Source organism: Nannobrachium achirus (genome assembly GCF_963921795.1).
Source record: "Nannobrachium achirus genome assembly, chromosome: 3".
Taxonomy (NCBI): Eukaryota; Metazoa; Chordata; class Actinopteri; order Myctophiformes; family Myctophidae; genus Nannobrachium; species Nannobrachium achirus.
The window spans coordinates 17,470,990-17,490,222 of NC_137812.1; the positions used below are offsets into that span (position 1 = coordinate 17,470,990).

Consider the following 19,233-nt stretch of genomic DNA (forward strand, 5'->3'; position numbering starts at 1 on the left):
TTACCACCTAAACCTACCCCTAACCCTAACCATAACCTCACTAAACTACCGGTAATGCTGTGAGGTGGGGAACATAGAACCTGGGGAACATAGAACCTGGGGAACATAGGTTGGACCCCGTTTAGGTGCATCTATATATAAACTTTATTACAGGCTCAGGGCCCACAGGGTGAATATACACCTGAACATAAGAATTATCATGCCATAGTGTCCTATTGTATTTATTTATTTGTTTGTATTTCATGATAAAGAAATGACTAGTAGATAGTCAGAGGCCTTAGGGTGTTTTCGCGCTAATAAGTCTAAAAGCGCCAAATTTTGCACAGATGTAGCCCAGGGCATGCTCTAATGATTTAGCTAGGGCGCCCGAGTCGGCGACCTTCCCAGAAAACGCCCACACAACTGTGAAAAGTGATGACTCATCACTTTTCATCACTAAACCATCATTTTCTGGGGCCATTTATAGCCCAAGGAATGTTGTTTTGTGCAAAACAAATGCTTGCAATGGATTCAGCATCATGACAAACCCCTAGTTAGACCCCTCACATCCTAGGCCTACTTAAATACCCAGAAAAAAATGTTTTTCTGTGTATTTTCCTCCTGTATAGAAAGTCGATGGGAGCCCAACTTCATTTGGCCGCTGTGGCGACCCCGAAGGTCGCAAACTCGGGCGCCCTAGCTAAATCATTAGAGCATGCCCTGGGCTACATCTGTGCAAAATTTGGCGCGTTTAAACTAGCGCGAAGTTACCATTCTATCTCCCCAAGGCCCCCGACTAAGAAAGGACAGTGTGACTCCAGGCAGTCGGCCACTGGGTAGGAAGTCAAAAATGGTTTAACATCTTAAGGTTTTGTCTTTCCAGTTATCATGGCAGTGTTGGTTCCCGTCGCTGCAGTAGCGGCGATTGGTTCTGCAATATCTTCACTCCTCCCAACTCATCGCCAGTGCACCATTACAATCAGCAACCGCAGTTCCCATACGCTCATGCATCCCAGGTATTTGCTTATTTTAGTTTTCTATTCTTTTTGCTTTCCTTTTTTTTCATCATTTGCTCTAACCAGGCGAGTACATTTGGGGTCTAGGGGTAGGGATGGCAATTAGCATCCCCTAGTGTTCACATTTAACCTCAAATGTAGTTATTTAAGGCTTATTATCCCCAACTCTGAACATTTTGCATGCAGACTAATCTGATATCAGATCAACGCTCAAACGTCTCAATCCAAGCCCTGTCCATCTAAACATGTGACGTGTTATAGATTTTATTGTCTGCAATCATACATTTATTATCCACTTTCAACCTGGCATCCACATGTTGGTCATGTCATTAAAGGTGAACATTTTAGAACATTTTCTCTGGAAACAAGGCTTAAGAGGTAATTATTTTTCTTTCATTATTATGCCTCTAGGCTCTAACTTCGTTTTTTTTCCTTCCTATAGCCTACTATTAAGGATGTACATTAGTAGTGGCCAGTGTGCCAGAGAGTTGCCACATGAAATCGGATCCAACCAGGAGGCCATTGTGGAGTTCACCAAGATAGCACACACTGCGAGGGGCGCTGTCGGTGTCTTCACCTACGACCTCTACCGTGGGGGATACTCCAAGAAGCTGGCTTACATGTTCTCTGTGCCCTATGACTACAACCTGTACTCAAACTGGCACGCGGCTGGGATCTTTTACGATCTCTACAGTGAGATGTACTACATAATGGAGAGAGGGGATTCGAAAGGCGCAAAGCAGGCTCCAGAATTGATTGCAGTGGTGGCGGCTTTAAGGTCAGAGCCACCATGGCAGACACTTACACGCCTGTCATGACTGTGGAAATTCTTGATAACTGAGATCAGGGTCATAGGTGATTTTATATGGGGGGGCAAGGGGTCCAATTTCCCCCCTGGTGGCCGACTGATTTAGTTTTTCTTTTATTAGATGGGCTACTTTTCTTTTTTTTTAATCAAGGTTGTCTAGAAGAAGCACCTGTCTTTTTTTGTTTTGTTTATAATCTATTTCTAAGCCATTGAGTTCTCACTGTTAGGCAAAAATTGCCTATGACGTCAATTGACTAAACCTTTTCTGTTTAACTGAAATAAAATAAAATAACAAGACAAATGTCTGTTTTCAGATTACTGTGTACAATTTTGGTTTATAGGACATTATAATGGTATTTAACTGTGCAGGGAGGAAATGTTTACCAAGCATGCAGTTATAGTAGCACCTACAGTATGACGTTGATGGCCAAATGGTGGTAAAACATGGTGGACACGTGTCTTTTTTTCTTTGGTTTATTTGTTTAGTTTATATATATTTTTGGCACTATATACTACATAAACTACTGCACACAACTGGTTAAATTACATACTGTTTATTTCAAGTTTGGTGATAAAGTTACTGACTAGACTAGAGTGTACAGTAGGCCTACAGTACAGTTTAGTATTGTATATCCATTAAGTTATATTTTGTGATTTGCTGGAGTGCTTGGGTAAGATTAAAAAGTAGATGTTAACATGACCTCAAACATGTTTGAAAGTGAAATATCCCTTAATACGCCCCTTCATTCATTCCATTTACAAATGACTCTGCTAAGGAGGGTTAATGAAACGCTTCTAAAATCAAACCTGAACATTAATATTCCATATTTGATTGAAGACTTTATTAGAGGTTTGCATAGGAAAAGGTACAGTTTCATGACAGAACAGTTCACTGGTACATTCTTCTTTTAAACTCATAACATTGAATGACAGACAAATAAAACAGTACTATGCAGAACCTATCATAAACAAAAGTTGTAAATTAAAAAATGTATGGTATGAGCACCTGCTGGCCTACAGGCGCATACCATTTAGGGATTGATGCCTGGCGGCGTAGCCGGTTCGATTCCCAAATCGGACGACCTTTGCCGCATGTCACTCCCCATCTCTCCCCCGTTTCCTGTCAGTCTAATGTCGTATCTAAAGGCATAAAGCCCCCAAAAAACAAATCTTTAAACAATAAATGGTATATACAATAGGTCAGGGGGAGTTAAGGATAGGCTTTGTCTTTTTTCCAGCTCAGTGGCCTTGTGGTTAGTGTCCGCCCTGAGACTGGGAGGTCGAGGATCAATTTCCCGGCCGGGTCACGCCAAAGAAGACCCAATGCCTCCCTGCTTGGTAGTTGGTACTCAGCATCAAGGGTTGGATTGGGGGTAAGTCCCTGCGACATACTAGCGTCATGTCCAGGGGGTGTACTTGTACATCAAGCTGCCTCACGCTACAGAAACAGGAGATGGGCTCCTGCCCTATGGGCCTCATGGCTCATCAAGGCTCTTACTTTTTCTTTACCACTTTCGAGTAGCAGCCGCCTGTATTTCAAAGTAAAACTAAGTGCAGTGGATCTTTAAACTGCTCTTGTTTATTTAAAGTTTGTCTGTTTACTTATAAACAGATTAAGTTGAATTGAATTGAATTAGCCTTTATTGTCTCCGAGGAGAAATTTGTCTTGGGCAATAGAGGTACAGCGTATACAAAAAATACAAAAAAGGTACAAAAACCACATACAAAGACATACATGCATACATATCTATATATACACACCTAAAATTCATCCCGCACCCATCATGACACCCCAGTGTGCGATATATCAACATCCCGTGGTCCAGCACACAGATTCCCCCGCCCCCCCCCCCCCCCCCCCAGCAATTCATCGTCTTCTCTTTTTGATATGCTTATTGAGTGCTTCGATTGACAACGGAACAAATGAGAACTTAAATCTATTCCGCTTTGCATCAGATGATCTATACCGTCTGCCCGATGGCAACATCTCATATTCTTTATATAAAATGTGACTTGGGTCACGGATGATTTTAAGGGTCTGTTTTAACGCTGTCTTATCAAATATCTCTCCGAGAGAACATGGGGGCTGCATGCCAATGATTTTACCAGCCCTATTAACTAGATTTTGCAGTTGGGATTTAAGTTTGACTGACAGATTACCAAACCAGGTGGTGATACCATAGCGGATGATAGATTCCATGTTTGCCCTATAGAACAGTAACATGATGTTTTTTGCCACCCCATGTACCCTGAGCCTTCTCAGGAAGTGCATGCGCTGATTAAGGCGAGAACAAACGGAATCCACTTGGTTGGCCCAGTTCAACTGAGAATCAAAAGAAATGCCCAAGTACTTATAAGAAGTCACCTGCTCCACTCTCCGTGGATAAGAATCGGACTGTGATCCCCCACAGCCTTTTGATCAAAAACGATCTCCTTTGTTTGTTTTTTTAACATTTAAAATAAGATTTTGCTCCTCACACCACCTCACAGCTCCTGCGAGCTCCTGTTTGTATGAGTCAATGTTGGAGGATTCTTCCAATAAACTAAGGATGACTGTGTCATCTGAAAAAGTTCATAGGCTAAAACAGGATATCCCAAACTCCCTGCCTCTTCTTCCAGCTTCTGAACAATTGAGACCTTTGTAAAATACTTGCATTGTGTTTTTAAGACTTTTTCTGATATCTTCTGCATAATAGCCAGGCCTACTGTGTTCTATCTGTCTGTCATTAAATGTTATGTGAGTTAAAAAAAAAAAGAAAAAGGATCTCAATTGGGTGTATTATTTTAGTTGACTCTGTACCAGTGAACTGTACTGTCATGAAACTATCTTGCATTAGATTCCTGATTCCTGAACCGATTAATGTTCCACGAGGGCCTGCATACATGCATTGTTTCTTAATTTTAAAGATGAGTATATCTCTGTCTTGGTTTCCATATCTCTGTCTTTCTTGGTGCAATATCTGTGTCTAAATGAAACCGGTATGAAATCAGTATTATTGTAAAGACAAATGTAGACATACAAGGCGTGTGAAGGACATTCCTGCTATAAAAGGACATGACTTGTCTCCATTAGACCCTCTGAAATTGAATGAATCACCTATTAGTCGGGGGCCTTAGGGAGATAGAATAGTAATTTCGTTCTAATCAGTCTAAAAGTGCCAAATTTTGCAAAGATGTAGCCCAGGGCTTGCTCTAATGATTTAGCTAGGGCGCCCGAGTCGGCGACCTTCGGGGTCGCCACAGCGGCCAAATCAAGTTGGGCTCCCATCGACTTTCTATACAGGAGGATTTTTTTTTCTGGGTATTTAAGTAGGATGTGAGGGGTCTAACTAGGGGTTTGTCATGATGCTGAATCCATTGCAAGCATTTGTTTTGCACAAAAAACATTCCTTTGCCTACAAATGGCGTGTTTTCTGGGGCCACAATCGCAGCTAGTTTGGTGTTTTAAGTTTTATTTCCATTCAATGTTATAATATTACCAACATAACTTTTTTGTTGTTTGATAACTTCTCACAGCAGATCAAACATACAGATAATCCAGCAGCATTGGCAGTGAAAGCAAACGACACTATCCACATACTATTATACATTCTCTGTTTTCCACAGTTATCTTACTTTTTTGGTAATTAAAAATAATCATGGTTATTTCTTTATTTTTTAAAGCTAAAAGAAGCCACTGGGAGGGACCTAAGTGGCTATGTGGCTCCTGAGCCACGGGTTGCAGACCCCTGTCTTAGCGGAAGTGCTCGAATTTTGCAGAAGTGCTGCGTATAAAGGAAATTACGTCATGTGGTGCAGATATGTTTACATCCCCCAGCGAAACAAACCTAAACACCGTATATTGTAGCTCTTAACTCGCTCGTAATACTGTAGGTGTAACTATGTCAGAATCCATGTTTTTGTTTGGATATTGTTTATTGTGAGTGCAACAGAAGGAGCGGGAGAAGTAGAACCGATGTTTTTCCCAGCAAGGAATACCTTTCTAACCACTCTCTGCCTTATGTCGCACCCAGGCTTTTCTCTTCGCAGATGAGTTCCTGTCCTTCACGTGCAGCAACATTCTGGACTAGCTCAGGACTATTTAGACACAGCCTGATAATAATGCATCCAACTATAGAAGTAATAAAATGCGTGAACATGTTTTTCTGCATCATTTTGAGACAGGTAATGAGAGGCCAAGGTATTGCCATAGGGTAAAATCAGCTAATCGCCTAAGTGCTTAGGGCCAAGTACAATAACTTCTCAAACGCATCATGCATGCTCGCTCACCCTCACCCTCACGCACACGCACACACACTCTCTCTCTCTCTCTCTCTCTCTCTCTCTCTCTCTCTCTCTCCTGGCTTGTACTTACTGTGTTGTGCCTACTGGATGAAATCAGAAAATCCACAATGTAACTATATAATACTGTACATAACAGACCATGTATTCACTGTCAACATTCCTGCAGTGGACATTTTCAGAAAACATCAGCTTCAGAGACCAACAGGTTGGATGGAGAGGAGGGGGATTGTGGATTTGTTTATAGTACTCTTTGAATAAAAATGTATTCAAAATGGAATAGAATAGAACCTAAGTAGAAGCAATAGCAGAAAGAAGTAAAAAGGAATTTTTTGTATGTATGAAGGTGAAGCCATTCCCAGGCGGAAAAAATAACTGGCATGGTTATATAACCATATATTTAACTCCAGGTGGATTGTGTTCACTTCAGCTTAATGTCATGCATGCTCTAACAATTGTCTATGTGCAATGAAATGGTGCTTAAATTTAATCAGCCACGTTGTGAGTTTCAAAACCTTGACTCCCATCACTGGAAGTGGAAATCCTCTGGGGCAAAATAAATTGACAGGAAGGAACCCTTTGACAAGGTGTGAACTCTGCAACTGGGCAAGCAACATAATTCGCATGCAGTGCATACCCTGCAGCAGCTTTTGTCAACTCTTCACCCCACCAACACATTTTTGTCAACTTTTCAGCCCACCAACAATTACCACTTCTCCTTGCCCCAAGGGGTTTTGCAAACAGGTTCTGCAATCAGCACCTTATAAGCTGGAAGAGGCTGACAACTTTTAAACCAACCAACATCTCAACAGATTTGCTGCAGTTCCCTCTTGGCGGCTTCAAGTCACTGCAAACGTGCACTGACTACACCAACAAGAAGTATCACAGGTAAGCCTACTGTAGCTGCTGCATGTCGATGTAATGGAAAATGTTAAATGAAGCTGAATTGATATTCAACCTATTTTACGTGGTATTTAAGTTGTGAGTGATTGCGGATTCTGCTAATGCTTTTCAATGGGAAATATGCAAATGGCAAACTGCTCCGTTCCCCGCATTGAAAAGCATTGGCAGAATCAACCCACTTCGGTGTGACAGCATCCTTGAGATATTTTGTAACTGTTAAATAGCGCTATATTCGTTTGTTGGGCTGTTCTACAAAAAATAAAGCTGCATGAATTCTCTCTCTCTCTCTCTCTCTCTCTCTCTATATATATATATATATATATATATATATATATATATATATATATATATATATATATAATATATATATATATATATATATATATATATATATATATATATACAACAGTACTGAGTTTGGTGATGTTCTGGTCGCAGACACATTTTTATGGTTCCCTTTATTTTATTTTTTTACTTTTATTCAGTTTTTAATTATTATTATTTCAAAACATTTTCAGAAAACCTAAAAGCTAAGAGTGTGTGCGTGTGCATGTGAGCAAAGTCAAAATACAGATTGCAATATCAAGTGTGTTGCACCAGATTGCTATTGTATCATGAAGACATATTCCATGATTTTGTAAATATAACTCTACTGCACCTGGCTATAATATTTGTGTCCTTGTATGCATTTCCTTTGTGTGGACGTAAATAAATGGTTAAAGTGTGTGTGTGTGTGTGTGTGTGTGTGTGTGTGTGTGTGTGTGTGTGTGTGTGTGTGTGTGTGTGTGTGTGTGTGTGTGTGTGTGTGTGGACAGGGAATTACTACTTTGTGGGGACCCCATGTCCCCACAAAGATAGTACAATCAGAGGAAAAAACCTTGTGGGGGCTTATTAATAGGTCCCCACAAGGTGTTTAGGGGTTAGGTTAAGGGTTAGGGTTAGGGTTAGGGTTCAAAATTAATGGAATGTCCCCTCAAAGATAGTAGACTATGTGTAATGTCCCCACAAAGTAGCAATTGCAAACCTGTGTGTGTGTGTGTGTGTGTGTGTGTGTGTGTGTGTGTGTGTGTGTGTGTGTGTGTGTGTGTGTGAGCAAAGTTAAAAGTCCAGATTGCAAGAGAGTAAAAAGTGTACACTCTTGATTTTACAGTGTGTAGTTAAGTGTTCATCAAATCAACACTGAACAATCAATGTCATTAAGTGTGCCTGCTATGCAATAGCAAAACACTTATTGTAATCCGCCATACTTAATTAATTAAGTCTTTCGCCACGAATTTCTGCACGTAATAACTGCCGCACAATTTACGCCACCGCCGCAATATATACATCAAAACGTGCGGCTCGGCCGGGAATGGTGTGCTATTACTTTTCTTTCCGATCCGCGTTACCATTGCGACGTAATTCGCAAAAAACGACGCCAAAAAACCCCATTGACTTAGAATGGGGGAAACTTCGGCACGTAATAACTGCCGCACGATTTACGCCACCCCCGCAATATATACATCAAAATGTGCGGCTCGGCCGGGAATGGTGTGCTATTACTTTTCTTTCCGATCCGCTTTCCGATTGCGATGTAATTCGCAAAAAACAACGCCCAAAAACTCCATTGACTTTGAATGGGGGACTCCGAAAAAAACCCAGAAACTTTGGCGCCACATAACTCTGCCATACTTTTGCCTAGCAACGTCATTTAAAATGTAAAATGCTCACACAACTTTGGTCTTTTTCCGACCAATAGGGATGAGCTGTAATTGATTAAGCCTCGCCCCCTCTTTAGCAGGAAGTGCCCTTCACCAAACAGGAAGTGCCTCTATAACTCATGAACCGTTTGTCGTACAGACTTGCGGCTGGTGTCATACCTTTTTCTTTTTTTCTCAATTTTTTTTTTCTCAATTTTTTTGAAGTGACCCTTGATCTCGTGAACCGTTTGTCATACAGACACGCGGGTTGCGTCAAATGAAATAACGCTAATGCTAACACCAACCGCTACACAAGGTTGCACAGACTTAGCGAGCTGCAGGCACACTTAAAATTTCTTAGAAATTTTCTCTTCTAGTTGTTCTAATTATTCCTACAGCCCTGAATGTATCTCGTCTAACTAACTGTACCTGCAGCATTCTGTGAGAGAACACTTCTGATGTCAAGGTGGACATGCAGTTACAGTATTAATTAAAGTTGTCCTTTTCTGTCCATTGATGATGTGTTGCTGTATAGAATGAGATTATACAGTAGCATCATATGCAGAATGATGTATTGTTACTTTAATTATTGTTAATAATAATACCCACCTCTCTCTCTCTCTCTCTCTCTCTCTCTCTCTCTCTCTCTCTCTCTCTTTAAAGAAAACCCATCAAAACAGACATGAGTGCAGATTCAAACAGAATGAAGGCAGGTGAAGGAGGTAGGAGACATACAACCAGTGACGTAGCCAGGATTTAACAACTGGGTAGGCCTGGCACACTGTGGGTGGGCACAGATGTTTTATGATCCTAGTGTGACCCCAAAAAGATGTACAGGTTTTTCGGGTCAGAGCCGGGTTTTGGGTCGGGTTTCTTTGCGCGATTAAATAATTAATGAATGCTTGTTGTTGCCTTCAATTTCATTACAAATAAAATCAAACCAACCACCCATTCAGTTAATAATAATACCCCGAATACCTATATAATCAGCAGAAGTGATAGTGTCAGTTCCTTGTGTCAATTCTGTTTCTATAAGATGAGAGTCTATTCAAAGAAATGATTTGCGATCGGTTTGATTCATTCATTGCACAGCAAATAAAGACCTGATTACAATTATATAACATTCTCCATAATAATCAGTAAATGTAGAATAATTTAATTTAATAGGTTATTGTATCAAGGACTGCTGACAACGTGGTCAGAGATGGGGGAGGGAGGTTAGCCCTCTGTTAAAACGTCCCTCTTTACGCAACACTGGCAGTTGTGTTACCATTTGAGGTGACGTTGGGGTGAGCGACTGAACGTGTTGCTCCACAATAAGATGGTAGAAACCAAACTCTCAGTTCTACTTCTACCTTCATAAGTTCCCCATGATGCAACAACACTGCTTTCACTCTGACTCGGTATTCCGAAGAATTCAACAACCAAGCAAAGCCTCCAAATGAGGAATGTATTCATCATAGATAGATAGATAGATAGATAGATAGATAGATAGATAGATAGATACCTTTATTATCTCAAGGGGGAAAATCAGTTGCCCAGAGGCAGCACAGCAGTATAAGGTTATTTACAAAGTTACAGAGAAGTAAGAAAAAGAAAAGAAAACAGAGTACAATAAAGAGCAAGGTACATCAAGAGAGGGAACAAATAATATATACATATATATATATACATAAAGTGTCCTTAAGCACAATATCAAAAAAGTACAGTGTCAAAATCAAAAGTGACCATAGCAGTCAATGCTAGTTAGTGCAACAAGTATCTCACTGTCATGTCAAACACAAGCAAAAATACCCAAAACTACTAACACAACCTAATAGTGCAGTGTCAAAAAAGTCAGTGCGAAAAAAACAACTCCATATAAGAAACTATAAGGGTGTCACAGCCAGACGCACATGAGCACCCTCCCTGGAAGGTCCTTAGAGGTTTGAGTCAGTACAACTATAGTTCCGTCATCCTAGGTTAGGAAGCAATGGTATAGCTGAAACGAAAGCGTATTGCTCCTTTCCGCCTAGGTTGAGCGAGATCGCCCCCCGCTACCCCCGCCTCCATGTTTCTCTCTCCCAGACCAGCGCAATGATCGCTTCAGCACACACACACTCGCACACATGTTGGTACGCACACATGAACACGCGGTAATAGAACGAAAACACCATGCTCACAGGGGTCTTCTTGCCTCTGTGGAAACAATTATAAACAGATCAATTTTGCTATTTTGATACAATTAGTAATGTAGTCTCTCGAGAACAGACAAAGGGAACTTTTCTTTGACGATGGCTAGCCAGATCTGTCTGTGTGTGTGTGTGTGTGTGTGTGTGTGTGTGTGTGTGTGTGTGTGTGTGTGTGTGTGTGTGTGTGTGTGTGTGTGTGTGTGTGTGTGTGTGTGTGTTTGTGTGTGTGTGTGTGTGTGTGTGTGTGTCTGGGAGAGAGAAGTCTATATTAGCAGTTGAAGGACTAGTAGGCCTATAGTATTAAAATGTTTTTTATGTCCAATGTATTTGTATTTAAGTTCATAAAGTTCACATAAGTATAACTAAATGCATTTAAGCTAAATCAAATTGCTACATTTCAGGATTCCCATTAAAAAACAACAAAACACAATTCAGGATTCCAATTAAACTCAGTAGCAAAAATAGCAGATCTACAAGCTCAAAACGCGTCACACACAACACTTTTGAGCTTGTAGATCTGCTATTTTTGCTACTCTTACTGGAGATAAGAGGTTTCTCCTTGACGGTAACAACATGCAATGTGGCCCACTGGAGTGAGTGTGGAAATATATAGTGGCTGAGAGGCAGTCATCAAAGTTGCCCAACCCTGGTGTAGATGATAGTTATATCTATCGAATATGGTTTTATATAAAGCAATCAAAGCTCAGAGCTTTGAGAATCAATGTTGGGAAATGTCCATTTGGGACAGGAGCACACTGGTGAGCTTGTACATCGTCTATTTTCAAATAGCCAACATTTAAATATTTACAGGGACACGCGTCATTGGTCATGGAAATTGACTTCCTAAAGAATAATGGATACGTTTTAATTTTAGAAATCGCTTCATAATGACTGAGATAACTGCTGTGTCTTTCTTTGCTTCCTAGTTAGCGGTGCATTGCGCCACACCGTATCGATTTTTTTAGTTATTTTTGGGTGGGCACAAAAATGAAATGGGGGGGGGGGGGGGGGGGGCATAGGCCTACCCAGGCCCACCTATGGCTATTCCACTGCATACAATTTGATACAACACAATACAATGTTATTTTTCAAGATAATGTAAACAAGTGGAATCTGTAATCTGAGTTCCTAGAAGCTCTCCCATAAAGTGTTACTGTAAAACCTCAAATAGTTACCATGCATTTATTACCATATGCTTTTTATCCACCAGCTGTCATAATAAATGATGAAGAAGTTCGAATTGTGCTGGTTGGGAAGACTGGAGCTGGAAAGAGCGCCACTGGAAACACCATCCTGTGTTCTGAAGCTTTTGAATCCAAAGCTTTGGTCGAATCTCTGACAACTGAATGTAAGAAGGTGGGAGGAGTGTTGGCAGATAGAAATGTCTCCATTGTTGATACACCAGACATGTTTGATTCCAAGATCGGTGAAGATAAGACCCTCAATGAGATCAAACAGTGCATCTGTTTCGCTGCTCCTGGTCCCCATGTGTTCCTGGCCGTGATCAAACTGGGAGGATTCCTGGATGAGGAGATGAAATCAGTTGAAATGATTCAGAAAGTATTTGGAGAAATGGCAAACAAATACTCCATGATTCTCTTCACTCATGGAGATCAGGCTGAAGGAAGGTTGAATTATAAGAGTCCAGAAGTGCGAGAATTAATCAGCAAATGTGAAGGTCGCTATCATGTCTTCAACAACAAAACCCAGGATCCCTCTCAGGTCACTGAGCTGCTGGAGAAGATCGACAAGATGTTGAAGAAGAATGGAGGAAGCCACTACACCACTGAGATGTTCCAAGATGTGGAGAAAGAGATAGAGGAAGAGAAAGAGAGAATCCTTCAGCAGATGGAATGGCTGGAAGAAGAAGCAAGAGAGGACGCCGAGCGAAGGAATGCATTCATCGGTGAAGGGGATCATTCTGAAGCTTCATTTGACTCAGATATCCAGAGTGATTGTTGGCAGAGGCCTTTGGCTAGATTGTTTGTGGCTGGCGTGACAGGCGCCATTACAGGGGTTCGTATAACGGCTTGTGCAACCGGACAACAATCCGAAAAAGCGAGAATTGAGAGACTGAATAGATTAATCGAGTACGGAGCTGACATAGGACGTGTTGTGGGAAGTTTCGCAGGTGAAGAAGGCAAAGTAGCAGGGGCCGCAATTGGGGGAGGAGTTGGAGCTTTTGCTCACTTGATTAATTAAATGACAATGAATGACAACGTTCAAATGAAATGCGCCGTTCTTATGGGTCACAAGTAAATAGTAGGGGTGTAACGATACATTTTAACAACGATACGATACGCATCACGATACATGGTTGACGATACGATACATGGACGATATTGGTTCATTCATGGCGATGCGATACGATTCGATTCAATGATTTAAAATCGATATAGTAACTATTTAGCAAAGACATTAAATCTGTGATAAAGGTGTGGATAGTGCAGGTTTTTAAGGGGAACATGTATTATTATGGATATAAATAAGTAAACACATTGATTATCTGCCAAATACATTGACATTGTATATTGACAAACCTGCATGTCATGAATCAAGAGATTACACACAATTATCGATAGACCAGTGTAGCTATATGGAAAGGAAAAGTAATTAAACCCCTCTTTTTTTTCTTTTTTTTTAATGCTAAATACAATGCACAAGTAGGTAGTATCGATACAATCGATTCTTTGCACTGCCGATTCGATACGATACAAAATTAAACGATATGATTCGATTTTAGCTGTTTTCATTTCACTTTGATTTTTTAAGTTAAAAACGATATTTCGATACAGTTACTATATCGTTACACCCCTAGTAAATAGCCTGTTGTAGCAGGGTTTCTTTACCTTTCTTACTTAAAAAAATAGATATTAAAATGTTTTCAGATAGGCTCCGCTAGGGCGTCTTACTGGTGTTATGTTATGTTATGTTATGTTATGTTATGTTATGTTATGTTATGTTATGTTATGCTACAGTTTGATATGTTATGTTTTATTAAACTCACTTGTTGATGTTTGGATCGATATTTGTAAAGCAGATATTTGAACCTCTCCTCTCATTAAACTATTCTGATCATAACGTGTTCTGCTGATCTGTGTAAATTGTGTGCAGTGTTTTAACAAGATGAGCCCTCGCTGCTTTCAAAACTGTGCTCAAGAAATATGTATATAAAAAAAGAATGAATAAATAAATGAATATAAAATAGGCTACAATGTAAGCATAGTAACATGTAGAACATGCACCATTGAGCATTTAATATATTTGAATTAGTACAAAACTTGTTCTGGTGGTTTAGTCTCATTAGTGGCCGGTATCATGTTTGTTTGCTTGAGTACATTTCATTCCTTTGCTTACAATTAACACCTTCTCAAACGTAATAGCCAGTAAAAAAAGAAGAAGATGGGGGCGCCCGCTGTCCTACTGGTCCAGGTGCATACCACTTAGGCATTGCCACAATGGCATGGATGTTTGGCGGCGTCGCCGTTTTTATTCCCGATCCGGACGACCCTTGCTGCGTGTCACTCCCCATCTCTCCCCCCCTTTTCCTCTTAGTCTACTGTCCTATCAATAAAGGCATGAACACCCAAAAACAAATCTTAAAAAAAAGAAGATAATCATCATAAAATATTTGTTCCAGTCGTACTGTTCATGTACTGTATAATGCTATTGTTTGCTAAAAAGCAATATCATTGCAACCCATTTATTATTATTACTTGTGCCAGCAGTGCAATACTGTGTTCGGCTGCGTAGGTAGGTAGGTAGGTAGGTAGGTAGGTAGGTAGTTAGCCGTGTGTTTAAGTCCGTAGCCCAATCAGGGACCAGCATTTCTGGCAACGTCATCATTAACAGCCAATGAGGGACCAGCATTCCTGGTGATGCCAGTGGTGATGCCATGAAGTGGTGAGTGCACCTCAAGACTTGCTCTGCTGGCGCGCAAGTAGGCCATACTTGTGCACAAGAAGCAAGTTGGCACCTCGACAGAGTGCACTTTTTTAGCTTAGATTGACTGGCCTTTAATCAGGATCGATAAGGTGCTCATTATCAATAAAAACGAACAAGCTCCATCCCTAATTCTGATTGGCTAAGGTTGGCTTCCAAAGTTTGCAAAAGCCAGGAGGCCACCAGGAGGCCGACTTACATAAACATTTATTTTGATATTACGCCTTCAGACTTTATCCAAAAATCATACAAATCGGTACATAGTATCTTTAATAGTCATGTGATCAAGACAGATCTGCGAGATATTTCATATTCCATCCTAATTGGCAAACATTGGCTTCCAAAGTGAAAGGCCGAAGAAGATATGGCACCTTTTTCACATTGGACTATTATAGCACAACCAGGAGGCCACAATAACCTACCTGACCTGGTGGAGACTTGTGCTCGGAAGAGCACTGCTTCCATTATTATCCATTAAATATTATGAAATCCTAACTCTGCAAGCTCAATTTATAATTCAAAACTTGGGACTCAAATCCATGTGACCTCATACTTGCTCTGACGAAGACCAGTTCTGGTGGAAACACGTTGGCTTTTAAAATGTATGCAGTAGCCTACTTCAATTTTACGCTTTCTCCCCTGCCTTTTCTTTTATTTTATTTTTTATATTTTTTTTGTAGGGGTTGGACCTACTGCAGTTGGCACAAATGATGTCTTGTAACCAGGCCTGGAATTTTGTCATTTTAGGGGCAAGGCCACTTTGGTGTTGTCCATTTTTTCAGGGCACAAAGGCCAAATGCCAGGGCAGGAAGGCCATCAAATAACACAAATCCATTGAAAGAATTTGTTGAATTTAAGGGTTCTGGATGATATCTGCAGTGAAATGGATAAATGATGGTGTTTACAATCTGATCCATGCTTAGCCCTGCACCAATCAAAGTTACCGGATACGTTTAAAGATGGGGATTTCAGAATCTCAACAAAAGACACTGGTGTCTACATGACAAGAAAGACAGTTGTCTACTGTCATACAACAAACTGTACATTGACAAGAAAGAGACAGACAAGAAAGTGGTACAGTCAGCTTGGGCATTAAGGCCACTGTGGCCTCATGCAGGGCATGTCATTATTTTAGGGGCACAAGGCCAAAAACCGAGGGGCATCGGCGGCCATGGCCTCCATGAAATTCCTGCCCTGCTTGTTTTTTGCTAGATAGAGGTACTTTGAGCCTCCTGCCTGATGGTGACAGCTCAAATGAGGGGCGAAGAGGGTGTGTAGAGTCACTGTGAATCTGAATTGCCCTTTTGGTTATGGTGTGGTGAAATGTATGTCCTGAAGTGATCTCACCATTTACACATGCTCTGGTGGTACCGGTACGTCAGCTACGTATGTGATCAGTCCAGATTTTAATTTGAAGGTAAGGCAGCATGTGTGTGTGCGTGCGTGCGTGCGTGCGTGCGTGCGTGTGTGTGTGTGTGTGAGAGAGAGAGAGAGAGATGGTGAGTGAATGATTGACTGACAGACTGTCTGTGTATTTGGGTGTGCGAGCACGCCCAGGAACAAACCAATAAAATGGCCCATAAAAGTGTCCAACTAACACTCTCGATTGTAAATTAACACTGAGGATTTGACATTTTAGTTTTGGGTCCCAGAGATTTAAAGAGGGCAAAATAAATTGCCTCATGCATATCAAACTGTGAGTCGTTGAAATGAAAACAAAGTAAGCAAACAATCAATACATATATCTAAGGAAAGGTAACAAATGATAAAATCACAAACAACAAACTGAGGTACTTCAAATAATGCATCAAGGAAACTCAAATGAAACAAAGGAAAACAAACTAAACTTAAGGAACGGGTCATGCTGGACAGGAGGGCATTTTCAACAGTGTCCTACATCTGTCCTACATCTGGCCTACATCTTCGCACAAAGTGCTCAAAGTTTGTTGTATGCCCAGTGTCACATTGGCCAAGCTTTGTGGAATGCTTAATGAAATTAAGAGACTTGACATTCACTTGACATTCAGCAATTGGGTCAAAATAAGAACATTATAATGTAAGAAAATCAAAACTTTCCCCACGGACAAGGCCAAGTCTTTCCCACGCAAACATTTATCTGTGTCGTACATGTTGATGACCCCGGTATAGCACACATACTGTAGTAGGAGGCAGGAAGTGGCGAAAAGGCTAAACGAGGCATTATAGACTAGCCTGATCTCAGAGCTCAAGAAAGAGTCCACTCTGAGAGTGGGCGGGGTCTATGGTCTGGAAGCAGGCTAGACCACATACAGTAGTTATGTTCACTGACATAATTATTTCATATTATCAATTAACATCATACATTACTAGTTTTATCATCTACGATACCACAGTGTCACCACTTTTATTTATTTTTTTACTCTATATTTTACTCCGGTAACATGATTCCAAATCACTTTATTGCCAAGTTTGATAGGCCTACATGTACAGTTGTTTAGTGTTGATTTTGTCTACTCAAACTTTGATGAAAAAAACGTTTGGCAACTACCTTTTTTCACTGACGAAAACTGCATCAAAACTATTTAAAAATGATGACCAAAAACAACTAAATATAATGACAATTTCCTCAACAAATAAAAACTAGAAGGTTAAGGAGGGACTATAGTGGAGAAGAGATCCACTAGAACTAAAAGAAAACAAAGTCATGTTATGTTTGGTTGCGCTCTGGTGTTGCACACTGAAAATAGCAGATCTTTAATTTTCATCATGCAACCAAATGTAAAATCAGGCATTACGATGCCATCAAGGCGAGTCAACATACATTTTAGTAGACAAAATCAACTGTACATTTTTTTAAACTAAACAAAAACTAAAATATTTCAGATGACTAAAATGTGACTAAAACTAAATGAAATTGTATTAAAAAAAACTATGACTAAAACTAAATCAAACTTTATGATGTCAAAATCAACATTAAGGTGGAGACACTTTTTTCACTTCAAGTTCACACCTGCAGTAAAGATTCTATTCATTCATGCATGTGTGTTTATGTGTTTGTGTGTGTGTGTGTGTGTGTGTGTGTGTGTGTGTGAGTGTGAGTGTGAGTGTGAGTGTGAGTGTGTGTGTGTGTGTGTGTGTGTGTGTGTGTGTGTGTGTGTGTGTGTGTGTGTGCGTACACGTACGTGTACAGTACAAAACTCCAAAACCTCTTGTTTGGGTGTGCCATGCAGTGTTAAAGACAGAGCAGAACAGACAGCCGGTTAGTGCTTTCTGCAACAGTGAAGACCAGTGGAGGACAAGATATTTGATTGTGAAGTGAGTAAGATGATATTTCTAAATTTTTATATAGTGTCATCACTTAATGCATAATATTATGTGCATTATCTTTTGTTGATATTTGCTGGTGAGCCAGGCAGATGAAAGCAAGTGAAGTAGGAATGCATGTAGACGGAAAGTGACATAACCTCTTGAATTGATGTTAATGATCAGCAGCCGACAATTTTATCAAGTCAGTTTACAAATGAAAACTGAAATTCATCAGTGAAACCGATGTAGAAAAAAACAACAACAAAAGACAATGGACAAATAATTTCTTAGTTTTGTATATTTATCAGTTGAAAATCGTTTTTAGGGTTAGGGATATTTTGAAGTCACACATATTTGTAGGTCTCTCTTGTAAATGTGATGTCTCAAAATATGTTGCTCCAAGGACCTCCCAGAAGCAGAGATTTGAGTTACAAAAGTTTGCTTTGAAAAATATACATAACTTTTCATGATAAAAAAAAGAAGATCTATACAAGCTTGCGTATATCTGTTATTTTTCCATAGCTAAAGTATAAAATAATTCCAGGTCTTGGGGTTAATAGAAGCTGTCAGGGGATTGTGTGTGTCCTGATTACTGCATGCTACAACTAGTTGGCCATGCAGGAGTCTGGTGGAGTGATGAGAGAACCAGGGAAAATAGTGTGAACAGGGGCGTCTTTTGGGGGTCCCTAGGGATGGAAACTGCTACGCCCCCTGGCCCCCCATAGCATTCACATTTAATCTTAAATTCAGTTATTTGTTTTTTAAATGCATCTATTTTCTTCACCTCATGTTTCATACATTTTCCCACTGATTTATGAGTGCATTTCAATCCACATTCCAGATCTGTGAGTGTGTGCGTGTGTGTGTGCATGCGTGCGTGAGTGCGTACATGCGTCAGTGAGTTACAATCCCCATGACATGGATTCCACACATTTGTGCATGAAGGCAGTTGAAGGAGGTATGCACGTCGCCAGGAGACATACAGTACAACACATTTCAATATAATTTGTTATTTTTTCAGACAAACAAGGTTGAATTATATCCAATAAATGATATTGCCAGAGACTTAATTGTTTTTTTTTAATTTATTTTTTTAATAAATAAGTAAATACTGTAACTCAAATATTTAGCATCCATTACCATGTGCTTTTTATCCACCAGCTGTCATA

The 19,233-nt window shown here is 40.2% G+C and overlaps 1 protein-coding gene across 1 annotated transcript; it reads left to right on the forward strand.

The window, feature by feature from the left end:
• Positions 1-1,450: 1,450 nt before the first annotated feature.
• On the forward strand, positions 1,451-13,959 carry LOC308282031 (GTPase IMAP family member 9-like; the record flags this gene model as incomplete). The annotated part of the gene is made up of 3 exons (XM_080722379.1): positions 1,451-1,688; positions 12,048-12,743; positions 13,952-13,959. 3 exons carry the CDS (start codon positions 1,451-1,453, stop codon positions 13,957-13,959), a joined length of 942 nt encoding a protein of 313 aa, XP_080578505.1.
• Between the last annotated feature and the right edge of the window lie 5,274 nt (positions 13,960-19,233).